The sequence below is a fragment of the Anticarsia gemmatalis genome, chromosome 12 (genome assembly GCF_050436995.1).
Source record: "Anticarsia gemmatalis isolate Benzon Research Colony breed Stoneville strain chromosome 12, ilAntGemm2 primary, whole genome shotgun sequence".
In the NCBI taxonomy this organism is placed as follows: domain Eukaryota; kingdom Metazoa; phylum Arthropoda; class Insecta; order Lepidoptera; family Erebidae; genus Anticarsia; species Anticarsia gemmatalis.
The window spans coordinates 10,794,721-10,821,415 of record NC_134756.1 but is presented as its reverse complement, the minus strand read 5'-3'; the positions used below and the strand labels follow the sequence as shown (position 1 = coordinate 10,821,415).

Below are 26,695 nucleotides of genomic sequence, written 5' to 3'. Positions count from 1 at the left end.
CAAACACTCACGGGTCATCGTGGCCATTGAGCCATTGAAGTTGGTGGTGGTAAAAGTACCTCAGTAGTGTGAACAACGCCGTAACGTGAAGTGAAGTGAACGGTGCCTAGTGGATATTCTGTTGCGGTACGTTTGAAAATCGAGCTATATATTTTTTTTATTTCACGTTCCTCTATTTCTGTGATTTTTTGGATATGCCAGTGTTGCGGTAGGCTGATGTTTTTGGTTTTTTTGCTATGTGGTTTTGATTTTCTTGTGTGCTTGTTTGTTCGAGGTCGTGTAAAGTTACTCACAAATTAATGTACTGTGGTTGGTACTAAAATACGATTTTAAAATAAAATTATTCACGGTTTGCTAGATCTATGCTAACACTTAATTTTGTCAGGTATGTTCTTCTATTCCTTTTTATATTGGAGTTCAATTTCTTGAGTTTTTATTGGATAGAATATAGCAGTTGTTATTCAAGGTCATAACGTGACATACTTATAATAAATGTATTTTTTTTATAAAGGATAGTGGTCGAGCTCTCTCGCATTGTATTTTTTAAAATCTTTACTTAGGTATGACATACCTAAGTAAAGTACAGTATTAATAGTTCGATGCGATTTTAGTTTTTCAGTTGTATTAAATTTATAATCGTACAAAATACATACATACATACACAGAATCACGAATTTTCACAGAAGGATAGGCAGAGATCAAAATGAAATGCGGGTAAAATATTTACACAGTATTAATGAGTCATGTAATCGATTACCGCAAAATAATTACCAAGACATAATCGTGTATGGGACCATTGAATTCAATGTAAAACCACAACGAATAATAAAATAAATTCGACAATTAGTTAACAACACTGAAACTATTTGGATTAATTTACTTCAATTAAATAATTACCGCAGTAAAGTAAATTGTATTTACAACAGAATCGATTTCACTAGCGTGTGAAGTATCATTCCCTACTTAATTTAGCCACTCACATTTTTGAAAAAGGAGCCCCTATATATTGATGTACTCTATGTCCAAAAAAGTGCGTTTGTAAAAGACCACGAAAATTAATAAATGTTTCGTCTGTAGCGCCTCTAGCGGGCGTCACAGAAACTATTTTGGCAGTACATTTTAAATGTCAAACTCTCGATACTCGATGGTTCCAGTTGTAGAGAATCGTGCTACTGCTATGAGCTCCTCGAATATAATTCCCACGCTAATATCCTACTTCAAAGGAAGGAAGAGATTTTTGTAGGATCCGGTTTAAAAACGGATGTATTTTAATATGGATATATTTAATATTTTTTATCCTACTTGCCTAGAGACAATGCATTTGTTTTGTGTTAGTTGGTGGTTGTGGTTTGCATATTAGAATTATTGTGGTTCTGTATTGTTGAGTCCGTGAAAAAATATATTTTTATTCGTATTTTTTTTTTAAATCTAATTAAATAAACATATTTAAGTCTTATAATATTTTTTATAGATAGGTATATGTATAATGTCTTCGTCTTGTGTATAATAATGGAAATGGAAAATTAAAATGAAAACTGTTAAATATTTGGGTTCTATGTCAGGCCTTTGCTCCTCTATGAAAAATGCACTGGCTTTCTATAATAAAATTATTTAAAATTAATTAGTTTTACTAATACTATTTATGAAATCAAGGTCCTGTGATAACGTCACCATTTTCTTGTGAAATGTGTTTATAAATAGCTCCAAGATTTATTAGTTATAATGAACTTTGAAATGTCAACCTTCGCCGTCAGCTATCATTAGTGTTGCAAATGCAGGCATTGCAACTTTATAACTAATCTAATGATTTTATTACTTGTATTGCAATGACGAAATGCTTGAATACTGAGTGTGTTTGGGGGTATAGGTGGCAGTTTCTTACAATTCAATTATTTATTTTGTTTGAAGAGATAATTATTGTAATTTTTTGCCCTCTCTTAATCTATTCGTAGATTCTCTTCCTCCTCTCATAGACCCTACCTTCCGAACTGGCGGTAAATTCACTTACTCTACGAAGACGAATATAATTACTCGTCCTAGGTAAATTAATAAATGACTTGATTATGATTTTGATTGATTATGATCTATATATTATGTATTTTACTCGTCTCATGCATTTCAGCTAAACATTTCTTGACCACTAAGCATAAATATTTCATACAACAAGTCACACATTGTTTTCTCCAATTCATACATCATACAATTCGATTTCCACCCCAACATTTCCTCTAACACCGAAAAAAACGAAAATAGAAACGATGAGTAACGGTATTGAGATATCGATATCATAGAATTTGAGAGGGTCCGTCAAATCAGACAAATCTATAATCCATAGGCTCAGTGACCGTATATAGGAGAATTCTCGGTAAGCCCTTTGATAAAGGATACTGTTCGAATCATTTTAGGTCAAGGATTTTCTTCCTCATGTGTCGTGGCCTTTTACGAAGTTATTTATCTTCAAGAACTTTGTATTTAGGGCGTGAATGGGACTTGAAGCTTGACTTATTGTCAACATAATAATATTATTATTGTGTTTCTTTGAATAAATATCTACTACCTATTACTAGATTCTAGAAGCACTAGCGGCTGCCAACGACTTCGTTCGCATGGACTTTACGATTCCCGTTTTTCCTCCTCCACTTCTATTAGTCACAAAGTGATTTTATACAGCGTATATCTACCATTTCTAAATTAATGGACTTTTCAACACATTTTTTTTTATTTGGACCTGTAGTTCCTGAGATTATTGCGGTCTAACAACAAACTGTGCATCTATTTGATGCTTGACTGGAATGTCGAAATAAATTAGTGATTAATAGCGAAGGTTTGTAATAATCAACAGTTTTTGTTCCGAATATTGCTTACCGACCATGAATTATATTTTTATTTTAACCTTACAGTTTTTGTTTATATTATTCCGGTTCAAGTAATTACTTCTTAAGGACTGTTATAACTTAGCGTGCATTTTCAAATTATGACTTTTCCGAGTAAATACCATTATTTGCATACGAAGCTTGCTCGTGTTGTTAATTGTTTTTAGATTTAATCTACCCTTGGTTTTTAAATACAGGAATGCTGTGGTAGAACATCAGATTAATTTATTACTAACAGCTTACCTCGGCTTCGCCCGAGATACGCCGGGTAAGCCTTATTAACTAAAACCTTCACGGGAAATCGCCCTATCTCTTAGTAAAAACAATTGGAAGATTTTGAGTTTTTTTTTTTATATTAGACATTTTATTATAATAAGTAATGATATAGTTTGGAAGCTGTCTTGTAGCAAGAAATTCAAAAATCATACACATTTTCTGACTCAACTGGCTTTAAGTTCTCTGCTTTTGATTTTTGTTTTTTGACATCTGCCGCACTAAAAATTACTTTTACAAACATACAAACAATGGACATAGAGTACAACCAGATCCGAAACAATGATTTGTGGATCGCACAAATAATAGTTCCGAGTGGAAATGGAATTCACGGCCTCCCAACGCAATGGTAGCTGCTAAACCACTGTACTATCCAGGCAGATTCGAATTTAAGTACAATCTGTAGTAGTATAACTAAAATATAAAAAGAAACGTTTAATATTACAACATGTTGGAAAGGTCAGGTGTGCAGATGTTGGGCAACATGTGTGACCTCTGCGAGAAGGCTCTCGGTTGCCGTACGTAACTGAGATGAAGATTGATACTGGGACATACATGTTTTAGTACAAGGCTTTTTGAAACTAGCTCTATTCCACAGTTTTACTTATGTTGCCTGAAGCTCCCATAGCCGTTTGCGCTCACCGGTCGGTAAACGATCTGTGAGTTAAGCAAATCTTGGCGTGGTCATTCTATAGATGGGTGACCGCATAGTGGTATTTGAACTCCGTTAACGTGCTTTGCAGGACACGTAAAAAGTTGGTCCCGGTTGTCAATTAAGATAACAGTCGTTAAGCCACATCAAAGGCCTGAGGGGCGGCTTGAACAACTTTGACACCACTAACTATTCGATAAGAAGAAGACTGGTGTTAATGGTGTTATAGCATGCTGTATCTGTTGTTTAGCAGCCCTTAGTGCGGTTATTTCATAGATGGGTGACCGCTTAGTCGTATTCAAACTGGGCGCCTTTATGCTTCGGAGGGCGCGTAAAAAGTCGGTCCCAATTGTTATCTACTAAGACAGTAGTCGTTTAGACATGTCAAAGGCCTTTCGGTGGCGGCTTGAGTAACTTTGACACTAGGTTAACTACGAACGGTACGATAAATATAAAAGTCAAATTTAAAGAAACTAGAAGCTCCTCATTATGAGAATAGATAAAATCAGACTTTCAGCATATTTTGTAAAGTTCATGAATTTTACTGTAGGTATGTAAAATTATTTTGATACAGATTATCTGTATGACAATAGTTTTTAATTTAATACCTATCTTGAAAGCGTACCTTCATCCTAAAATTATGATTAATTCAATTCATTTCTTCATTATGAACACAGTAACTAACTTATTCTTTAGCTGTAAGAAAAAAATGTACTCACTAAAATTAAATTGTTTTTCTTTATTATTTTTTCTGAAACCATAACCTCCAAGGCTATCATTTTAATAGGCTCCTTTCAAATATTTCACCTTTAAATAACACCTTATTTTTCCTCATTTACACAGACAAGGGAAATTAAATTAATTAACATTTTTAATTAGAAGCGACAAAATTTACTTTTCTTGTCTTTTTTTGAAGCTCGTAAGCCCTTCTCCCATTACGATACGCCCGCGCGACTCTAGTCTCGGAGACTAGTCGCCACGAAGTATCTCACATACATTTGTATGGAGACTACCAGTATCGTAATGTGAGAGTCTCCATACAAATGTATGTGAGATACTTCGTGGCGACTAGTCTCCGAGACTAGAGTCGCGCGGGCGTATCGTAATGGGAGAAGGGCTTTACTCTATATCCCAAGTGGTAGTGTCACAAAATCCAAGGTTCAATTCTCGGTTCGAGTACAGTTCAGAAGCGCGATTCCCATAAGAGGGTCCTATTGAGTATCGAGAGTTTGATATTTAAAATGTACGTAAAAAAATGTTCCTACGGGGTCCGCTACAAGCGCTGATCAGTAGCTCGATTCTCTACTATTATCGACTACCGAAAACCGGCTTGTCATCGAGACATTATGTATGAAAATCTGATCAGTACCTCTGACGGGCGTCGTAGTAATTATTCTGGCAGTACATTCTAAATGTCAAAATTTCGATACTCGATGGTAACGACAGAATCGCGCTACAGATCTTTATACAGAATTTTTCGGTAGCTAGGCAGTTGCCAATAGTCTAACTTTTCTGTTTGCTTAGTAGACGAACTTGTGAAGTTTTTATACAAGGCTAAATTCTCACCATATTGCACCCAACACCTAAACAGTTTCAAAATCTATCGCAACTTGCCTATTGTCGATCATTTTAGCGTCCATTGATTGCTCAACCCTAGGTTTGATGTTACAATGTATGTGTCAATCCGCAATGGTTTGCTACATGATTGATGAGTTACTTGCTTACTACAATTAATTGCCTGCGAGTTACGCTTCAACTATAACGAGTTAATAAAACCAATTATAGATTGTTCTTATTCGCATCTAAGCGTTTCTTTCTTATTAATTTTAAATATTATTTTGTATTACAAAATAAATCCGAATAAAGAAAAACTATAAATAAAATTAACACTCAAATTGAGTGTCTACTTAAATTTATGTCCATTAGACGCATCACAATTTAACGTCTGCAAAGAAAGATCTTTCCAATTCTAAACCTTATTCCCTTGAAATAAAACCTATGAATAAAATAAATTTCAGCATTTGTACATCACGTAACATAAATCCTCTTCGCCAATGCTGTGACATGAACATGTACTCATTGAACTACCTACCACTATAATGTTGCCAGTCGACACTATTTCATTGCACGCAAGCCATTGACGCTCAAGCATGAATGATAAATAAAAACGATTGTTTAAACAAGCAATGGATGGTGTTTTTTGCTGATGTTTCAGAGATTTATGTAAAAATATTCTCACGCGATACGGTCGAGGCTATGCCTTTCACTTTCAATACAGAGATTACTTGTCACGTACATGTTTTTATGTCATACAGAGTAATGTGAGGTTTAGAGACGATTGTTAACCATGGTTCAAAGTTCAACGAATCATGACAATGGGGTATAAGAAAACGTTATGTATGTTTACATTATTTTAAGACCTCTATTCTAAGATTTCTTGTTAGCTAAACAGCTTTGCTTTCTACTAAACGCTGTAGTAACAGCTAATACATCGTCTTGTAATATGCATAGTGGGTAAATCATGATTAGATATCAATTAACTGTGACATTCCTCTGACCTACACACACCCACACAGACACACAGTATCTAGGTACGTACATCACAAAACTGACAAAGTTTATTCGTTTGTTAAACATACAAACATATAAGTATACTGGCTGACTCGCGCAACTTCGCTTGCGTCCAATAAGAGAGAATGGGTGAAATTTTTCCCCGTTTTTGTAACATTTATTACTGGTACTCTGCTCCTTTTGGTCGTAGCGTGATGATATATAACCTATGTCCTTTCTCGGGTATCAAATTATCTCCATACCAAATTTCATACAAATTGGTTCATTAGTTTAGGCGTGATTGAGTAGCAGACAGACAAACAGAGTTACTTTCGCATTTATAATATTAGTATGGATACTACACATATTAGGTACCCAACTCACTAATCTAAAACTTCTAGATTTGTGTGTACTTATTTCAAATAGTTAATTATCACTTGTTTTAAAGGTGAAAAAAAAACATCGCGAAATACACTAAAAGTTCTTTAAAACAGTTCTTGAAGGGGCGCACAGTCCTCAACCTGCACATAGCTAACGGGGTAAACCCAAATCCTCCCTTATTCCGCGAAGAGTCTCTAGCCTAAAAAAGTAATAATTTATTTTTATTTTATTACATAGTTTTTTTGTATTATTGTATTTTAGCGTTTTTTTATTTCCAGCCGCTACTAATATGAAGGTCTTCTAATATGTTCCATTTGTAATGCAAGGAAACGAGAGCCTTGAATGGACCGTAGTATCATTCCAAAGTTTCCTAATTACGTCGTGGTTTGTCCATAACGCCAATGGCAAAGGTCTTTAAGTAATTTAGAACATTATAAGGAAATATGAACCTTAATTATGTAGTATTAGATTTGAATATTTAAAACTTGGTCGTCAGACAGCTAGTGTTAAAGCTGAAGAGTTTGTTTGTTTGTTTGAACGCGCTAATCTCAGGAACTACTGGTCCGATTTGAAAAATCTTTCACTGTTAGATAGCCAATTTATCGAGGAAGGCGATAGGCTTTATATCATCATGGTAGCGTGATGATATATAGCCTAAGTCGCAGGACTACTATGAGCAGAATACTAGTAAAAAATATAACAAAACTAGGAAAATTTTGACCCATTCTCTTAGGTGACGCAAGCGAAGTTGCGCGAGTCAGCTAGTAATTAATATTGAAAAATATTAGTAATGTGGTTAGTAACATGTTATGTCAAAGCTGAATGTGCTGCATAGTAGTATCTATCAAATTGACGTTCTCTAGTAGTTTACTAAGATACATTACACATCTGATGAGATCTGTAGCTCGATTCTCTACCACTATCGACTATCGATAACAGGCTAGCTATCGAGAAATTTTGTATAAAAATCTGATCAGTGCTTCTAACGGTCGTCGTGTAAACTATTTTGGCAGTACAGTTTAAACGTCAAACATTCGAAACTCAATAGTACCCACTGTAGAGAATCGCGCTACTGCATTCTTTCTCAAAGTCAAAATTTAATATCTCGTACTACACGAAGCGAATCGACGAAACCAATTTAAGATGTAAGCAAAATCTATACTAATATAATAAAGCTGAAGAGTTTGTTTGTTTGTTTGTTTGTTTGTTTGAACGCGCTAATCTCAGGAACTACTGGTCCGATTTGAAAAATTATTTCAGTGTTAGATAGCCCATTTATCGAGGAAGGCTATAGGCTATATATCATTACGCTACGATTTATAGGAGCAGAGTACCAGGAAAAAATGTTACAAAAACGGGGAAAAACTTCAACCATTCTCTCTTATATGACGCAAGCGAAGTTGCGCGGGTCAGCTAGTAAGTAATAAGTATTTTTTAACAACACACACGATCAACTGATTTCAAACTAAGCAGAGCAACTGATAAACATACTCATATATTTATTAAAGTCTGTGGAGGTCAAAATTAGACACACCCCCTTGTCTGTGGAGACGATTTTGTGGGTACGATCCGAAAATCCGATCCGTCCGATCCGATCGATAATCTATACTAATATAATAAAGCTGAAGAGTTTGTTTGTTTGTTTGTTTGTTTGAACGCGCTAATCTCAGGAACTACTGGTCCGATTTGAAAAATTATTTCAGTGTTAGATAGCCCATTTATCGAGGAAGGCTATAGGCTATATATCATTACGCTACGATTTATAGGAGCAGAGTACCAGGAAAAAATGTTACAAAAACGGGGAAAAACTTCAACCATTCTCTCTTATATGACGCAAGCGAAGTTGCGCGGGTCAGCTAGTAAGTAATAAGTATTTTTTAACAACACACACGATCAACTGATTTCAAACTAAGCAGAGCAACTGATAAACATACTCATATATTTATTAAAGTCTGTGGAGGTCAAAATTAGACACACCCCCTTGTCTGTGGAGACGATTTTGTGGGTACGATCCGAAAATCCGATCCGTCCGATCCGATCGATAATTACGATATTTAAATTACGTGTAGCTCCCGGTCGCTGCACAGATGCGGCATTTGCAACACCGCCCGGGAGCCGGTCGCTCCACAGACGAGGGGTTAATACATACTTAAACAGATAGATCCATTTACAACCAGGCTCTGATAGGTTGAGCGCTAAGGCGATCGTTAGCAGTGTCGATTGACCGCTACGATCATCAATCAGCGGTCAACGGCTCGTCGCACCACTGAACTAACTCCAATCTACTTCTAATTAGCTACTTACAACGTTTTGGGGATAGTTGTTTAGAAATGGGATTAAGAGAGAAAAAAACTGTTATGCTGATCTAATATTGTTATATCTTACTACTAAATACTGGTTTCTAGTAGATGTCTAAGTAAAATAGAATAATGTAGAGGCAAAATTATATTTTATTTTCATTAACTAGTTGCAAGTAATGATTATTTTTCTGAATAAATAGGTAGTAATAAAGTTGACAAGATTTTACAGCGGAAAATCCGTAAATAAAAGACTCCTTTGGTTTGAGCAAATTTCTATCATGAAATCATCTTGTAATATCCTTGAACCACTAGTTATTGCGTAATAGTATTGCTATAGTAGTAAAACTAATTAAAAACATAAATATTTAAACATAATTTACATCAATAACTGTTCGGCAATTTCAATAATCTACTTACAAAGGATAAAACGGACATGTTTGTCTAACCGACTAATAATCTATTATTCCGTCGGTGATTGAAAATTTCTATTAAATCAATACCCTTTCGGCCCGGGAAATTGGTTTACTTTCTTACGAATTAATTATAAGAGGTCGCTAGACCTACCGCTTTAGTAAAACAATATTAGATAATTTGATTCGAAGCACGGATGCTAATATAAACTTAATCAAAAATAATTTAAGTTTTTCAGTCACTTTAATTTTAATTGCGTTTTAAAGTTGGTTACAAAAATTTACAACTGAGAAACAGTGATAAGTCTAACCACGAAGTATTACGTATCACTGTGACAACAACAAATCTACTAAACAACGCTATGTGACATGTACTTAAAACTAAATAGATTTTAAATTAATTGTACATTCTCTAAGATTGTACTTCAAAACAGTTTAACTCTTAATTCTATAGACAAATCCACACGTCTCTATGCTTCATAATAACTTATTTATTCCCAAACTTCGAGTCTGCAGATCCACTTAACATTCATATACTATCTTATGCATACAACTTAAATATTAAAGTCCTTTTTCGTGAGTTCACGGCCTGCTGTCACGACGTAAGACGACAAATGGTATTTAAATATATGGAGACTTGTAAACAACAGACTGGCCACTTTATGTTGCGAACAGTGCGATTCAACGATAGAGTTTTAAACAAAAACCAACCGCGAAGAGATTAAAAGCATTTTTAACTTTAAATTACGTCTTTCTGGTCCATTTCTCTATCATTTCTGCACAATTGCGTACAAATGGGAAACGAAGTCGTAGTATAAATTGGAAACAAATTTTCTCATACTAATACAGTAACATATAGTAAGGCTACAAACCAACTAAGCGTCAAGATCAAACTTAAATTTAAGTTTTGAATACAACTAGTCAGATTTTAATACCTTAGGCCATGACTGCAGTTCAAAAGATTCTGTACGTAATCGTCTTAAGAAAAATGTTGATCGCAATGCCCTTGACCGTTTGGTTAAAATTCCTGGTGCTTAGCTGTGCAGCTATTGAAACAGATATCCGGCTGACTCATTGATTACTTAACCATTGAAACAGAAGACTGATGAAATTTGTCTGCTTACTAAAATATTAATTTAAATACTATAACTGTCGTTAATTCATTCTTGTCTAACTGACTTACTGTTTCGCTATAGAGCTAGGTACAATAAGAATATGACAATATATACAGTATATACAGTACAATATGTTCAGTAAGTATATGACATTATGTGTTACCTACGGACTTATGTATGAGATTCCACATCAAGGTTTTGAACCTTTTCTTGGCCAAATTTTGCTCTATTTTTCGGTATTACAAATATTCAGTTATATTTTTTTATTTTTGCATGCAACACTCACATTGTCCTAAAATAAGTATTTATTCAGCAACACCCGTGTAACTTAAAGTTGCCAGTCTATCAACACGAGTGTTTGCATAAATTCACGATGTATTTCTAATTCATACATTTCGAAGCGAAAGTGATTAAGCCTAACAAGCCTGAGACCTCTCATGTTCTAAATGATATATGACTTGAATCCTATTTATTTTGTATTGAAGAGACTCATAAATCAATAGTGTTAATCAAAATCAAGCTTCGAATGCTTTATTAAGTGTTCTAGTGATGAATTTGTATGCGTTTCATGCTGTATTTAATTTATTGTGTAAATCAGGCACGGGTGTATTATTGTATAGTAATTCGCATGTGCATTTATTTATTAGATATCCAATAAATGTATAAAAATGTATTTTACTTGTACGTAGTGAACAACATTCGATTCGTACATACTTAAAAGGCGTTAAATTGCTTGAAAATGTTTTGAATTTGCCCATTAAACTATGCCATCAATTTGCGATTGACGTGCTAAATTACTACTCATAAACTGTTGTAAGACATTTTGTTTAAACTTTAATTTATTCATGAATCACAGTCGTTTACATAGACACAATATTTCACCTACATTTTTACTACTAAAACGTCTTAAAAACTTGTTATGACGTAACCAAATCTAGACTAAAAATCGTCCTCAATCCATGCATTACAAAATCGTGTATTTTTCCTAAAGACTCGTTTTTAACAATATTATAAAGTGAAATGAAGATGTGACGTAATTTCCGGTCAGTTGTGCAATAAACTCCGGCTTGAGTCAATGAATCACCCTGTTTATAGACGATAAACATACTCTCCTTTATAGTTTAGGTGAACACGGTCAAGATATGGGATTATTTTAGAGGATACGACACGGGAACTGTAACGTGACGATTTATTTGGAATTTGTTATGTGTTAAATTTCAATTGTGGGTTTTGAAATAGTAATAAAATAATATTTTTATGTAATTTTATCTAATTACAAGGACGTAACATATCGGAACTGTCATAGTAGGATTGTCGATGACCGATGCAACTTGCATCATCACGTAAAGCAACATAAAATTCGCGGTTGTGCTAATTTTAGACAATGATAATGCATAACAAAAGCAAAAGGTTGTAGCATCCTTGTACATGCCCTCTGAAACAAATAGACACCTACAAAACATTTACAAATTAAAGTGCAAGCGGCAAAAACATCAAATAACCGTCCCAACAACTTAAGCCTTTAAACTCTCAATAATTCAAAATTTGTCGTATCGTTACCGTATCGTGTCGTCCAAAAACCCATAAACTAATGTCCCGACATATTCGGCATAACCTGACATAATGTTGGAGCTTTACTATCATGTTGATACTACAGTACTTAGTTATTACACCCTATAACCTGCTTCCCTTTCACGTGACAGTTTATAGGTTACCTATTCACAACGGCTTACCTTTGAATGTTATTCACGTTTATCTATGTGTATATATGTGAAGGAGATTAGTGGATAAGTTTTGTTGATCTGGGCCTGTCTATTGAGAGGTTAAGTTTGAGATTTGAATAGACTGTTTTAGTACAATTGCTTAGTTTTAGGATCCGTGTGAAAGAACAAGACTTACTTTATGCCTCTAGATTCAAGATATTTAGATAATGTTAAAGAAATTTTTATTACCATAATTTGAGACCTTGTTATGTAATTATGTAGGAGTTGTGACCTTCTACATTTAAATTCAAGGACTTTTATTTGGATTTAAAATTAGTATGTTTTAGCTTGCAGCCGTTCTTGGAAACACAAAAAATATACCTAAATACCATCATTTCTAAATGTAGCAGCTTTCAATCTACAAATCAAACAAAGCATTACCGAAACTTTAATCTCCGATTCATTGAATATAAACCTCAACACTCATAAGGCTTAAATATAAGAAAATAATGCCAATCAACAACATTTGGTCGCGAAACCGTAACACAATCCGGTTAGGATGTACATAACAATATAGAAAATTTAAGTAAGCGAATAGACGGTCAAACGGAAGCAATAAAAAGAAAATATTGGGCATGATACCTTACAATACAGGATCACTAACAAACGAATATCAACCCTAACACCAGCACAATACGGTTGAATTTACTGTAGCGGTTTTTAAGAAGACATAAACATTGGTATAACCGAATACTGTATATTCATAGCAAGGAGCCATTCGTCAAATACCGTCAACAAACAAAATATCGTCAAGGAGGAACTAGGAAAGTCGATACTTTTGTCATCAGTTACATAAATAGTAGGCTTCGGTAATTTTTCCTGCAAGCTACTTGAAGATTGGCAACTATCTTGTTACAAAAAATTGTATTTTGCTCATGATCAGTATCTTAACTCTACTTATTAAAATTTCATAGTAAGATTTTTTTATTAGTCTAGATACAAATTTTCATGATGCAGAGAATCGAATACTCTCCATATCATGAAAATTTGATGTTGCTTGTTGTAAGCAGCGTTTCATTTTGGACTCAACTTTCTTAAGTTGGCTCCTGGAACCAATTACTTAACAGTAGTACCTGGATATTGACAAAAAATTGTTTGAAATGTGACAAAATACACTGAATATCAAATTCGACGCGTACAATTTCTATTAAATTCTATTTATATGTCCATATTAGTTAAAAACTATCGTAAAACATTTCAACTAGTCAGTAGTTTAAATTTTGTCATAATTCTCGTAATAAACCAGCTAGTAAAAGCAAAAGGCAAAAGTGAACAAACTTAGAGGAACGCATAAAGGTTTAGATGCGACATAAATTTCTATGGATCAAGCGAGTACTAGATTGAAAGGATTTGTCTTATTTCACATATATTAGCCTTAGGAGCCTAAAAGACAAAATACGACATGTTTTATTTTGTTCTGGCGACCAAGTGCTGATGCGGATCGTGAGGTACCGGCTTCGATTTCTTGGAATAGTTTTGATTTATATTCCTGGTTAAAGAAATATTTCTGTAAGAAAATTATTTGTAACCACTTCTGGTATTTTCGTTTAATGGATACGGTGACTAAATAATAAGTAAAAGGCATTCTTCACACAGGATATATTTAGGTATTGATAAAACTCTACCATGATTCGAAGTGCGTCCTGGCAGAGTAAGAAAAACGCTGTATATTAGGAAATCTGATATTAAAATATGATAGAGTCTTTTTGCTATTCGTAATGCAAGTTTTATAGATGAATATTTTTTAATCTTTCACAAACAAAATGACGGGGTGATGACTACTCTTTACATCATACGTATTATATGTATAAAGACTGAATTAACACACTTTGATATTTTGCCTCAAAGGCCCACGCAGAGTCGTGGGCAGAAGCCCATAGTAACTCAAATTTGAAATAACCTAATGAAGTACTTCATACGCAAACATTGAGCAGTATTTCACTAAATGTTACCCTTCTCGCTCGAAACACAGCGATTATTGTTATCTCACATGAATCACGCGCAAACTGTTTTTCCAGCCCATTGTTTTCATATGTAAATCTACGAAGGATCGCGGTACTTTAACAAAATATCAAATGTACTAGAGAATTTTGATTCTATCCCTTCAGTTCCGGGGTAATATTGGATGAGATATATTTGGAACTGTTGTTATAACATTTGCTCATAGAATCTAACGCCTTGTTGGCTAAGCTTGAAATACGCTTCCTGTGACGCAACCTATAAGATTTATATCTTCTTTTGTTTCATCTGTACAATATACATACAATATACGAAACGTACAATATACGACAATTTAATAGAGAGTCTTGACAGGTATTTTTTCTAGATTATAAATTAGCATTCTACAATGTACAATTCTTATGCAGCTTTCTTATTTTAAGGACTAAAATTAAAATTGTTGTCCACTATTTAAGGTCATCAATGTAATCTTTAAACGTGATTTTAAACACAAACCATTATTTTGAGTAGGCAACATGTCTTTGTAATCAGATTTTTTTTTTCGTAGAAATTAAAACACAGCCTTTTCGCAGTAGATATTTAGAAATGTTAACAATTATAAATTTAATTCTTAATTACCTACTCAAGTTCCATTATTACGATCTCGAAATAATAAATGAAAACTAATCGCTTTGTAGTTAATTTGCGTAATCTATCCGAGCCTAACCTTTGAAGGTTTCTTTATTAGAGTAGCAATAATTATATCAAATTAAATCCTTGATACAGCTATTTATCAAATAAATTGCCTTAACTTGGAAGAACAAAGGACGAAATAAGTCAAAAGTAACATTTTCTAAACTAAATTTACTTTTAGAATTTATCATGAACATGTGTGTTGTTCTCAGTGTGAGATACATAATTTTAAAGTAAATAAACTGTGCTTAACTGCACAACTTTTGCCGGTAGACGGATGCCGTCTTTGTTCGCAAAACAAAAATTCGCATTACACACAACATTTTGAATTTATCAAGGATAAAGCGCGTTACTTTTTCCGAGTTCTTTTACCAGATCTATGTTTATTTGCTTCATGTTTTTTTTTTTGTAACTTGTTTGAAATGAACTCAAACAAATTACAAAAAAGACATGAAATCGCACATTTTCGATTAAGTTTTAAATCAATACTTAGTTAACTATATTTTTTCTTACATGTTTGTATCTATTAAAACTGTCTTGTAATTCAAGCATTATTCTACTGCTGATCACATAGGCTACGTTGAAATTTTCAAATGATGATTGAAATTGGTGATTGTAAATTAACTTCTATTAAAGGGATGTATAGATGAATGCCGACAAGGTTAACCTCTATTTAATGGCATTAAAAAAAGAAAGAAGAAAAAAAGAACCCATGTCATATTTTCACTAAAACAGACCGTTAGCAACAGTTCTACTAGAACAACACAAAATATAACCCGGCCATATCAAAACATCTTCATTCTAGTTGATATTCGATACTATGTAGGTCATCTCCCATGCCTCTTTGTTTTATTTATTTGTATCGCAAATACGATCGTGTCCGCAACGAGAGGAAACAAAATATTTGTTGACACAGGTGATGTTGAAATAAAGAACATTTTCACTATGGTATTGAGACATCTATTATTTAGTAAATGTGTGAATTTTTATGTAGTTTTTTATTATGTGTTAGTTTGTTCGTTTCACGTTTTGTTCTTATTATACTTTTCTTGGTATCGTTTTTAGTTGTTGAACATAAAATAGATTTCTTGTTGCACATCGCCACATTGAAAAAAGAAAATTGATCCAATACACGTTAAAGTTAATTATTTAGAACAGAATGAATTAACATCAAAGAAAAACATACTTTATAAACTCAAATATAACGCAATAAAAATACATGCGTCTAATTTCATCGCATTAACATCGACTAGATCACAATCGCTTAGAACAAGCGCTTATTCTTCAAAAGTGACAGTTCATGTACCGTGACATCATAATACACTTTCTAAATTCCATCATAATTGCTCTATGTAATCTTTTGACATTAAGTCTAATTGAAAATCCCATCGTTATATCAGGCTGTAAAATAATTACGTTAATAGTAGACATTAATAAAAATAATCGCCTATTTTTCATGACATGATATAGTATGATTTTTTTACTATCACTCACTCAAACGGTGAAGGAAACATCATGATGAAACCTTGCATGCCTTAAAATTATTAAGCGCGTTTCGTTCCCAACCTGCACTTGATTTTCTTAATCTTATTTGTCTTTTACTTATCCCGCAGCATGTTTTTCTGTCTTAAACATGTTTAAGGGATTCAACTGATATTTCTACAATTGGCCGTCTGCCACAACCTCCACTCTTCTTGTATATAAAAATCCATATAAAACTCGCCTGTTGCAACGTTTATTCTAAAGCGTGAATATAAAATCATAGCCATAAATATTAGATAATAGTACACACACAGTGTTTCATAGTGACGGGTCTACGTACCGTGACGTCACAAACACTTTCTATGTCCCACCTTAATTACTCTCATGTTACGCTCACTTGTAACGTAACCTTGAATTTCTATGGTATAATAAACGTAATCGTTGCATCAAATCTTCAACTTTTATTGCATTACTTTTACTGTTCTTTATTCTGTGATGTTAATAGCGAACGCGTACAGCATCGCTTGCTTTAATGATTGAGTGATAATAAAAAAAATGCTGTAGTTAGATGATTTATGGAAAAAAGTATGTACCTGATGTTTGATCCTGGATCTTCAAGTATCTTTGCGATAGATTTCATTAAAATCGGTTCAGCAATTCAGCTCTGAAGGTAGATAATAAACGGTCCGTTTGGGGAACGCTTTTTTACCTCATTACTATCTCATTGCTGAGCAAGATTCTCCTCATAAACAAACACGACGAACCAAAAATTACAACTTTTGATATTACGAATCAAGGTCTTTAAGTCGTGCCCAAAATATTCTACTCGCGTATTCCACACATACATGTACTGTGACGTCATAAAACACTTTCTACCATCGTGTACTCGTTAGCATTCAGTGACGCAACTCACTCACTTGCTAATTGCGCTCCGTAAGTAATGGACTTAAGAATAGTTTGGAATGTCGTTTTATTTTAATTTTTAGCGTTTAATAAATGTATGTGTGTAAGTACATGCATACGTATGACATCCTACCTGTTATACTCGAATACGTAGGATGAGGTGTATGAAATATACTCCTGTTTTCCCTTTTACAATGATAGACCCATGAAATAGGGGCGATAAAACGACCCTATAAAATTATAGGTATATACAGACTAACGGACATACTAGTGCATACTACGCTACTTTAGAAAATCGATTGATACATTCCAGTTAAAGATTTTTTAGTAACTTTAGATATTCATTCATAGTATGAAGGTAACTGTTTGGCGTGGTATGAATTAAAAAGTTAACTGATTGAAATTTGACATCCAATATAAAAAAGTTCCCACTAGTTATCTTAAACAGGTAGTAACTATCTTATACATCTCAATACTAACTAGGCGTATCTTAACTTAGTTTCCCTTTAAGCTTCCTGTATTATAACCAGATTAACAGGAAAGCAACGAGTTTGAGACAAAGGCCAATGAACGCACCAATGCAACTGAAAGTGCGGAACAAATGTTCAATACACAAGGTAACATTATAAATATAGTAAAATAACCAATTATTGTGAATGTGAAACAAATATTAAAAGGTGTTAATCTTGTTTTTTCTATTACATATTATAGCTATATATGAAACTAGCCTAGGTGACTCGCGCAACTTCGCTTGCGTCCAATAAGAGCGAATGGGTGAAATTTTTCCCCGTTTTTGTAACATTTTTTACTGTTACTCTCTTATTGGTCTTAGCGTGGTGATATATAGCCTATAGCCTTCCTCGATAAATGGGCTATCTAACACTGAAAGAATTTTTCAAATCGGACCAGTAGTTCCTGAGATTAGCGCGTTCAAACAAACAAACTCTTCAGCTTTATAATATAAGTATAGATAAGTATAGATAACCAATTACTTTGAGTATTAAACGAATATTAAAAGGGTTTTATTTTATTTTGGATCGAATCGATCAGAATTCAAATTCGATCGATTCCTTCGAGAGATCCGAGTACCCTTCTATTACAAATTATAGCTACCGGAACTAATGACACTGTTTGATTCTCTAAATCCACCTTTTGATCATACGCCAGTTTGATACGAATACAAATAAGTTAGTTTTAGAGTAGCAGCAATTTTGATTTGAATCTTTAAAAAACGCAATACTCGTACCGCAATTCTGTACTACTATCGAGTACCGATAACCGGCTAGCTATCGAAAAAATATTATGATAATCCGTTCAGCGCTTCTAGCGGGCGTCGCAGAAACAATTTTGGCAGTACATTTCAATTGTAGTGAATCCTGGTACCAGTGTCTTTCATCTTTAATTTCGTAACATCTAACTTAGATTAATTTAAACTTAAGTAAAAAAACACCATCAAAAAGATTTTGAGAAAATAATTCTGACAATGGGAGCCAAATTGAGCTTCAATGGTTTACCTTGAAAACATTTTTGAGGTAATTTCTGCAAAAAATATGTAATAGACAGCTCAAGAAAAAAGCTTGCTACGACGAATCTAGATTAAACTAATAAAGCCTTATTATGTAAACCACCTATATTCTAAGAAACTGGAGAAAATTTTTGGAACTATTTGACGGAGATACCGGCAAATTGAACGATTAGGTAAACTAAGGAAGATTGATAGAAATTAAATACCTGTTCGGGATTAATTTCCACGAACCGTAACGTAATAACGAATTCTGTATACTAAAAAAATCAAACTATAAATTAAAAGTTATATATTTTTGAGGTAAGATCTGCAATACTTTAAAATTTGTATTTTGTTTCGAGTTTAGAAACATAACATCCTGCACAAACTATTAATAGCGACAAATCTATACTAATATTATAAAGCTGAAGAGTTTGTTTGTTTGATTGTTTGTTGTACTAGATAATTTAGCACGAAAGCTGAACTTACAGCCTAGTCTTAGAAGCATAATAGCGTAAAAATATTACACGAACTCAACCTCAACCTATTTTAATCCCGAAATTGCGCGACATCAAAAATCCTCGCTATCCGTAGTAAGCTTCGTATTCACAGATTTGATTCGAATTTGTATGGCGTTTGGTTAAATATTCATAGGCCATACGGATTGGATACACCCACCGGTACTCTGAGGGCACGTTTTGTTTATTTGTGTTGGTAATAGCAGACACCATATGCGATGTTTCCAATAAAGTAATGTTTAAATTGCTAGTATAACTGTTGATTTATTTTGCATTTTAATCTGGGTAGTGTGGCTACAATTTGTTTCATTTTCCGAGGAGAAAAAAGACAAAATAGTGCAAAAGAGGTGTCTGTTAGGCTTGTGTCACCACACTACAACGATTGAGTGTGTGCATTGTGGTTTAGATTTTTGCACGAAATAATTGCGTGATTCACAAATACCTACTTCGACTAGTTGTTTATGTCCGTTGCCGGTATGTTTGTTAAACTCTCCGATACACATATTGCGAATGCCTTTATTAGAATTATATAGTAGAGGACTGGCCCGACTTCGCTCAGGTATAATACAATTTTATCCAATTTAGTTAAGTCATTAAAAAGTTTTACACATACATACATTTCTAGGATTAATTTTTATTTATGTAGATTATTTTAAAGTATAATTAAGATCATGCTTCCAGTCTGGTCAATAATAAGAAGTACTAAACACAGGCTCAAACCCGGAAATGCTCAGTTCAGTATTAAGTACATATTTAACAGCTGTCCCCTTCCGAGATCACTTACCCGCGCGCTAGTTCAGTTAACCACTTACTCAACACCTCATCTATCTAAGTCACGCTTGCAACCTAATCTAGACGTTTCAATATAATTACCGTCTGAAATAAATGTGAACCGAAATACGTTTGGTAAATAAATAGTAATTACTGAATGCTAATATCTTAATTAAATGGTAGATTTTTGAATTAGGTCTATTTGAGTACTAGTACTTAACTTACAGATTTTAGGTAAAATAACTAGGCTCTAATGTCAAATAAGTATTTTTATTCCAATACTAGACATTCCTGTAAATTTCTATCATAATTATATTTTCCTTCTGATGTTGTACGATATCGTCCATCTACAGACTGAGTGAAATGTAACATGATAACTTAGAACGTTTGACGTCGTCCTTGCCGTGGTGATAGACACACTGGTACGCGCGGGAAACGTAGTTTTGATTCTAATACTAATAAAACATTTTATTACCTATATCGTAACGACACCCCTGTTGAGTCCCCGGCATACAGCCAGGCTTCCGTGTAATCAACAAGTAAATAACAATCCTGGGATTTAAGTACTCTGCACAGTTTGCCTGGCAATAGTGAGAAAAATACTTAAGTGGAAAAGTGTTAGCAAATAATATCCACTCAGAAAAAAATAACTACAAGTAGGAATATCAGAAAAACCAAAGCCAAAAAATCCTTGTTATTCATTCTAGACAAAGTCGACGAGAGATGATTATACTACTTTTATATACTTTAAGCCTATTAAGAGTCCAAGTTCCGATTTACAGAATCGTCCTCCCGACGATCTTTTATCTCAACGTACAATCGCTGAATGTAATTTGAAACTGGATCTTAAACCTAGAGGGACTTACTTCGAAACTTATTTTAATTCTCCTCCACTGTAAGGTGTTAGGATTTTAATGAAATTGACTGAAGTTATAATACAGGTAGGTAATAGAAAAGAGGAATCAAAAAATGAAGAACGTAAAGTGTATATATACAGTTTTCAATATACGTTCCTGTACGATAAATATAACATACTGCAATATTTTAGTTTAATTGATAGATCAAACTAAACATCATCCATCAACATCATTTACCGCGATTTACATACATCATGCTAAAAAATAACAATCCTTAACTATTTAAAAAAAATGTTATTGAAATACCATGCCATTATGAGATTTGGAAACCAAATCTAAAATCGGAGTAAATTCAAAGAACTCGCAAGTTTGACCTATTTGCATAATCCCTTAGTCCCTTGACCAAGAGATGGTGTTATAAATAACATGATTGGAATTTCGGAATCATAGTAATTTGAAGTTTGGTCGTAGTACTACAGATAAAAGATATCTATACTTACTAAAATTACATGCGAAAGTCTGCCTGTCCGACTGCTACGCTTTCACAGCTAAATCGCTGCACCGATTATGAAAAATAATTGCATGTAGATAGTTGCAGACGGAAGGTCAACCACAGGCACAACAATTATCACCCGAGTTTAGCCACAGACACAAGCTAGCGCAATAACTCTTAGTATAGACATACCTATTAATATATAAATAACAGAAATTGCATGTAACAAATAATCTATCCGCTGAACTGAATGTTTACTATTTGGGAGGAAAAGTGGCGTCTATCAATAAAATACTAACAAGCCATTTAGGGATAGTTACATAAAATAAAAGTTCGCTATTCATTTTAAGACGAGAGTCTCAAGAACTCCTCATCTCAATCAAAAACTAATTCGATACATCCCCAACAGTTCATCCAACCGTTACTTATAAAGATCATAACATTTTTTCTCTCGCGGCACAGATGTGAGTGGGCCGACTTAAGAGTGATCCGAAGTCGAAAGTTTGAAACGATAACAACTTCCCGATATCTTTGCGCTCCCTCCCAACTTGGGGAATTACGATTATGGTGCTGTTATGTAACTCAAACTGTAATTACAGAGATAACTCCGCCGCTGCTTATACAGTTACTCGTACTTTCACACTGTTTTTTTCCCTTCGGAAGGAAGTATTCGCACATGCAAATGTTTTCGACTATCTTCATATTCAACGCATATCCCTCACCGTGTTTTTATTATATCAAACAAATAATTTACCTTTGACGTTCTCTGATAGCGAAATATGTCATTTAGATACGCTTTTGCAACTGTGTACAGAAATAGTAACAAGATAAATACACGAAATATTTCGTAAGCATTTAACATCGCTTGCAAAATGTGCAAAGATTTCCAATTTGCAGCGAATTTCCATGCTTATATTTGTTTTTACGATGAAAATGCTGAAGCAATACATATAATCTAAAACTCAATTCAGTTCACTTGTAATTGGAGCACGTAATTGCTGTCCTATCGTATTTTCACAACAAAAAACACTGACCTATCTACTATCAAAGTTAATGCCGATATTTGATCCCAAAACGTCTAACGCATTTTTTTCCCTCAGAGCCTTTTTTCAGTCGACATTACTCGCTGAAATTTAAAACGATTTCGTCTAATTTCTTCCTTATTTTTGTTGCAGAAAATGAAGCTTCTTTGGTGCTGCCTTTTAGCGGCCCTTGTGGCAGTCTCGCAGGCCGCGGTCGACGTGGAAAAGACTGTCAAACAAGTCCAAAGTATACTTCAAGCAAATCAGTTGTTGCCGAGATTGACACGGGATGAAATCTTGCAATTATTACACGACATTAGATCCGAAGATGCAAAGTCTTCGTCATCATCCTCATCGTCAAAGGAGTCTAAAGAAGAAGTAAAGAAAGAGATTATACAGTCACCGTATAGCACTATCGAAAACGAGATAACTCCTCAAGAACCGAACATGAGAGACAATATAGTTGCTGATGATAAGGATGTAAGTGTTTCAACATTGGCACCCAACAATATTGTTGAAACGACTACGAAAAGTAGTGAACCCACCCTCATGGTTGTACTACCTTATACTCCACGAGATGGGTCATCACTTCAAGAACTGTATACAAGGCCACCGCGGGTTGAGGTAGTGCACGTTTCAAGCACAACACCAAAACCTAAAGTAGCAAATACTATCCCTAAATTCCAGACTAATTTGAAAGATGATACACAACTGCCAGCACAACTGATAGACAACTTTCCTGCGGAATTGCAAGCTTTTCTTGACGCCCACGGTCTGAAAGGCAAACCAGGACAGGATCATTTCCTTTTACCGCTTGATGGATTTAAACCTTTGCCCCCAGCAAAAGTAGTAGATGGTACAGTTCAATTACCTGAAAACCTACTACTAACTTATGATTTAATATCACCTGAAAGTGATTCTAGAACTAAGAACGATGGTACTTATTCTTTGTCACCAAACAATTTCTTATATGAACCTCTCAGACCTGAAGTTCCTTATGAACTAGATACTTCATCGTCAGAAACGAAGGAGATCAGCCTTCCTTATGACATGCCAGTAAGGAAAACTAAATCAGTACCGGCAAACTTGGATCCAATTGACTATGATTCAGTGAAAGTGATTCCTTTAAAGAAAGGAGTGAACCCCATAAATGAACCGGTGAATGTAAGTAATGAGCAGAGTAAAAGACAAGCTTCTGAAGAAACGACTACAGAGAAAGCAGAAACCACTGCAGCACCTACTACCACAACTACTGAAGAACCTAAAACGAATGCTGCAAGTGACTTAGCATCGGCAGATACGGATTCTGGAGCGTCCATCGCCGATCTTGAAGATTCCTTTGGAGGAGCAATCCCCTCAAAACCGGGAGACTCAGAATTACCGCCTCCTAGGAAAAACGGTTTCTACTGGATGCTCGATTGGAACAGCTTTTTAGAAGTAGGAGATGGTGATACGAAAGTGAACATTCGCTTGGAACCCAAACTGGGTGACCCTCAAATGTTCCTGCCGGTAACGGTTCCGTGAGTGAAAATTGTAAATTGAATTTTATTTATGAGTTCTAGTCTTTTGGTTAGTGTTAGCAGGCCAAGTGTTTAATATAATTGGTTTATACAAGGTGTGTGGTGTAGACGGCTGTTCCAAGAATGCAAACTGAAGCATGGACTTTCAAGTTTCGCAAACTTAGTAACACCTATTATGAATTACCTAATACGAAATTCCACTTCGATTATCCGAAGAACTGGTGCAAAAAAGCCGGTTACTAGAGCTATGGTAATTTACAACGCTCGTTTGAAACTCATCTTCGCAATATTTCACGGTGTAATGAATCAATGGTATGTGTACAATGCATGATTGTCGTTCGAAATTGTGAGAGTGAGTGAATGTGGCGATAAATAATGTGGGGGTTTAATTGTAATGTAATTTCTAAGAAGCCATTTTGTAGATTTTATAAATTAAATACTTATTTAATTTCTGTATATTTTATTTTTCCTGGTCACTGCAATGCATTTGTATGTGTAGGTATTTTGCAATTTAATTGTTATGATAAGATAACTGTTTATACTGTTTAGAAAACGTCAGGCAGACACCAGAAAAAAATAATAACTATTGAACTAGTAAGTTAGTAAAGAGATCTCATTGATATAATTCCAAAATAATAATACGTATTAAGCCACAGCAAGCAGCCATTTAGCCGTTTTAGAATCGATTCTATATGAAATTAATGTTTAAAACATTTAATTGAACCTTTATAATCTCATCGACGTAACACTTGCTCTACAATCCATCACATAACTTTCACCGCTCTGCCTCTAATCAATTACATCTTACAACCTCATAACAATTCATTGCCTCGACATTTGTAAAGCAAAATGACTGTGATAATGATCTGACATAATTATGTAATAAAATACCAAAGGGCGCAGTTACTCAGCCCTGACAATTGGGCAGTTCAACGTTAATTTGTCGTATAATCTTTATTGTTACCAAGTTGAGATGCATTAAAAAAGAAAATTGTTATGAGGCTAAATTAAGTTGGTTAGTAGTAACAGGATCTTTTGGGCAATGTTTTTGTTTACTCACATGGAAGTACGTAACGAATGTAAATAAGTATTGTAAAAACACTAGCATTACATACAATCCCTATGAAGTGTATCTTTAAGAGATTTTTGATACTCATGAATTATTATAGAAATAATAGCATATTATAATATTATATTCACTGAATACGATATCACTTTAATTGTCTATCGTCCATAGATGATAGATTCGTGTTAGATACGCAGTTTTCTAACAAAACAACTTCACTGAATTCTTTTTAGGCCTTATTCATTACGTTAGGATATCCATGTACCGTAATAGATGACCAAAAAAGTGACGGATTGGACGCCAAATGACCGACGTTGAAATCGAGGCCGACCACGACGCAGATGGCACCACGATCTCACCGATTTGAAGGCCTAGGTGGATGGAAGGATGTATAAATGTCAGCTACTCTTTCAAGGAAAAAATATTGAATTAATTTTTATTTAGTTTATGCAGGATAGGAAAAAAATATGGACTATACAAGTAAAGTACAGAATACAAAGATGAGACTTTAATTCACTGGAATGAAACATGTTTTAAATAAACAATACAATTATGATTACTATACCTCGGTACTAACTCTTATTAACGGAGTATCGTACTTACTTCTAGTAGTTTCTTTCGTGGCCTTTTTTTCACCCTGCATACTTTACAATGAACACATTGCATAACTACACCCCGCAATATTTTCTATTTATCTAACATTCTTAATAACGATGTTCCAATTTTTTCTTCAGTCCAATTTAGGTCGCTCCAATTCCCACCAATTCCGATATATAAATATTTTCGATGAAATAGAACGTTGTCGGCAAACATAGTTAGTACGGGCTCACGGAAGCCGGACATTGCAAAAAAGAAACGTGAAAAGCAACATTTGGTTGACAGACTCACAAACGGAGCCGAACGATGCCTGTTCCGACAACACAGTCATGACAGGGTTTTAATTTACTAAAAATCGAGTTATAAAAACGCTATATGTATTGCGGTAGTATTTTTCACGCAATTTTTTCCTTCATTTTCATTTATATGAATTTTTTGGTCGATTTTTGTTAATGGATTTGTAATTAAGGTTCATTAATGCGTAACTTAACTATACAGTTAATATGGCTCTGGCAAAAAAGGAATTTACTGCAAGCAAGTATTATGTAAAAATAAAAAAATATTGCAAATCAAAGCGATGAATATAAAGTCAGGTTAGTTGTAGTAACGTTTTCCGCAGACGGCGACTTACCAATGAACACAATAATAACTTTTTATATCATTATTGACCCCGATCCGTATCTCAAAATACATACCGGAAACAGGCTGCCTTATGACAAGAGAGCGAAAAAAAAATAATTTAAATCCTTTACCACTTTAGACTATAAATAAATAAGGAATCCTCCCATAACTAATGTGTAAATAACTTCTGGAAACTTTATTGTTGTTTTACTTAAATCCGTTTAGTTATCCACGAGCCATGGTAACACCGCCCTAGCGACTAGAAAATACAGGACGTTTCCGAAATGTTTATTTTTATAGATAAATATTACAACTTTGAGAATTGTAGAACTTTTAGAATATGAGACTGCCGACCACAAGGCTCCAGTTTTGATCCCAGGCCAAGTGCATTAG

At 34.2% G+C, this 26,695-nt stretch overlaps 1 protein-coding gene across 1 annotated transcript; it reads left to right on the top strand.

Annotated features, from left to right (window-relative positions):
* Positions 1-24,468, top strand: LOC142977201 (uncharacterized). The gene is made up of 2 exons (XM_076120957.1): positions 1-126; positions 22,652-24,468. Exon 2 carries the CDS (start codon positions 22,655-22,657, stop codon positions 24,020-24,022), a length of 1,368 nt encoding a protein of 455 aa, XP_075977072.1. The 5' UTR covers positions 1-126; positions 22,652-22,654; the 3' UTR covers positions 24,023-24,468.
* Positions 24,469-26,695: the final 2,227 nt, after the last annotated feature.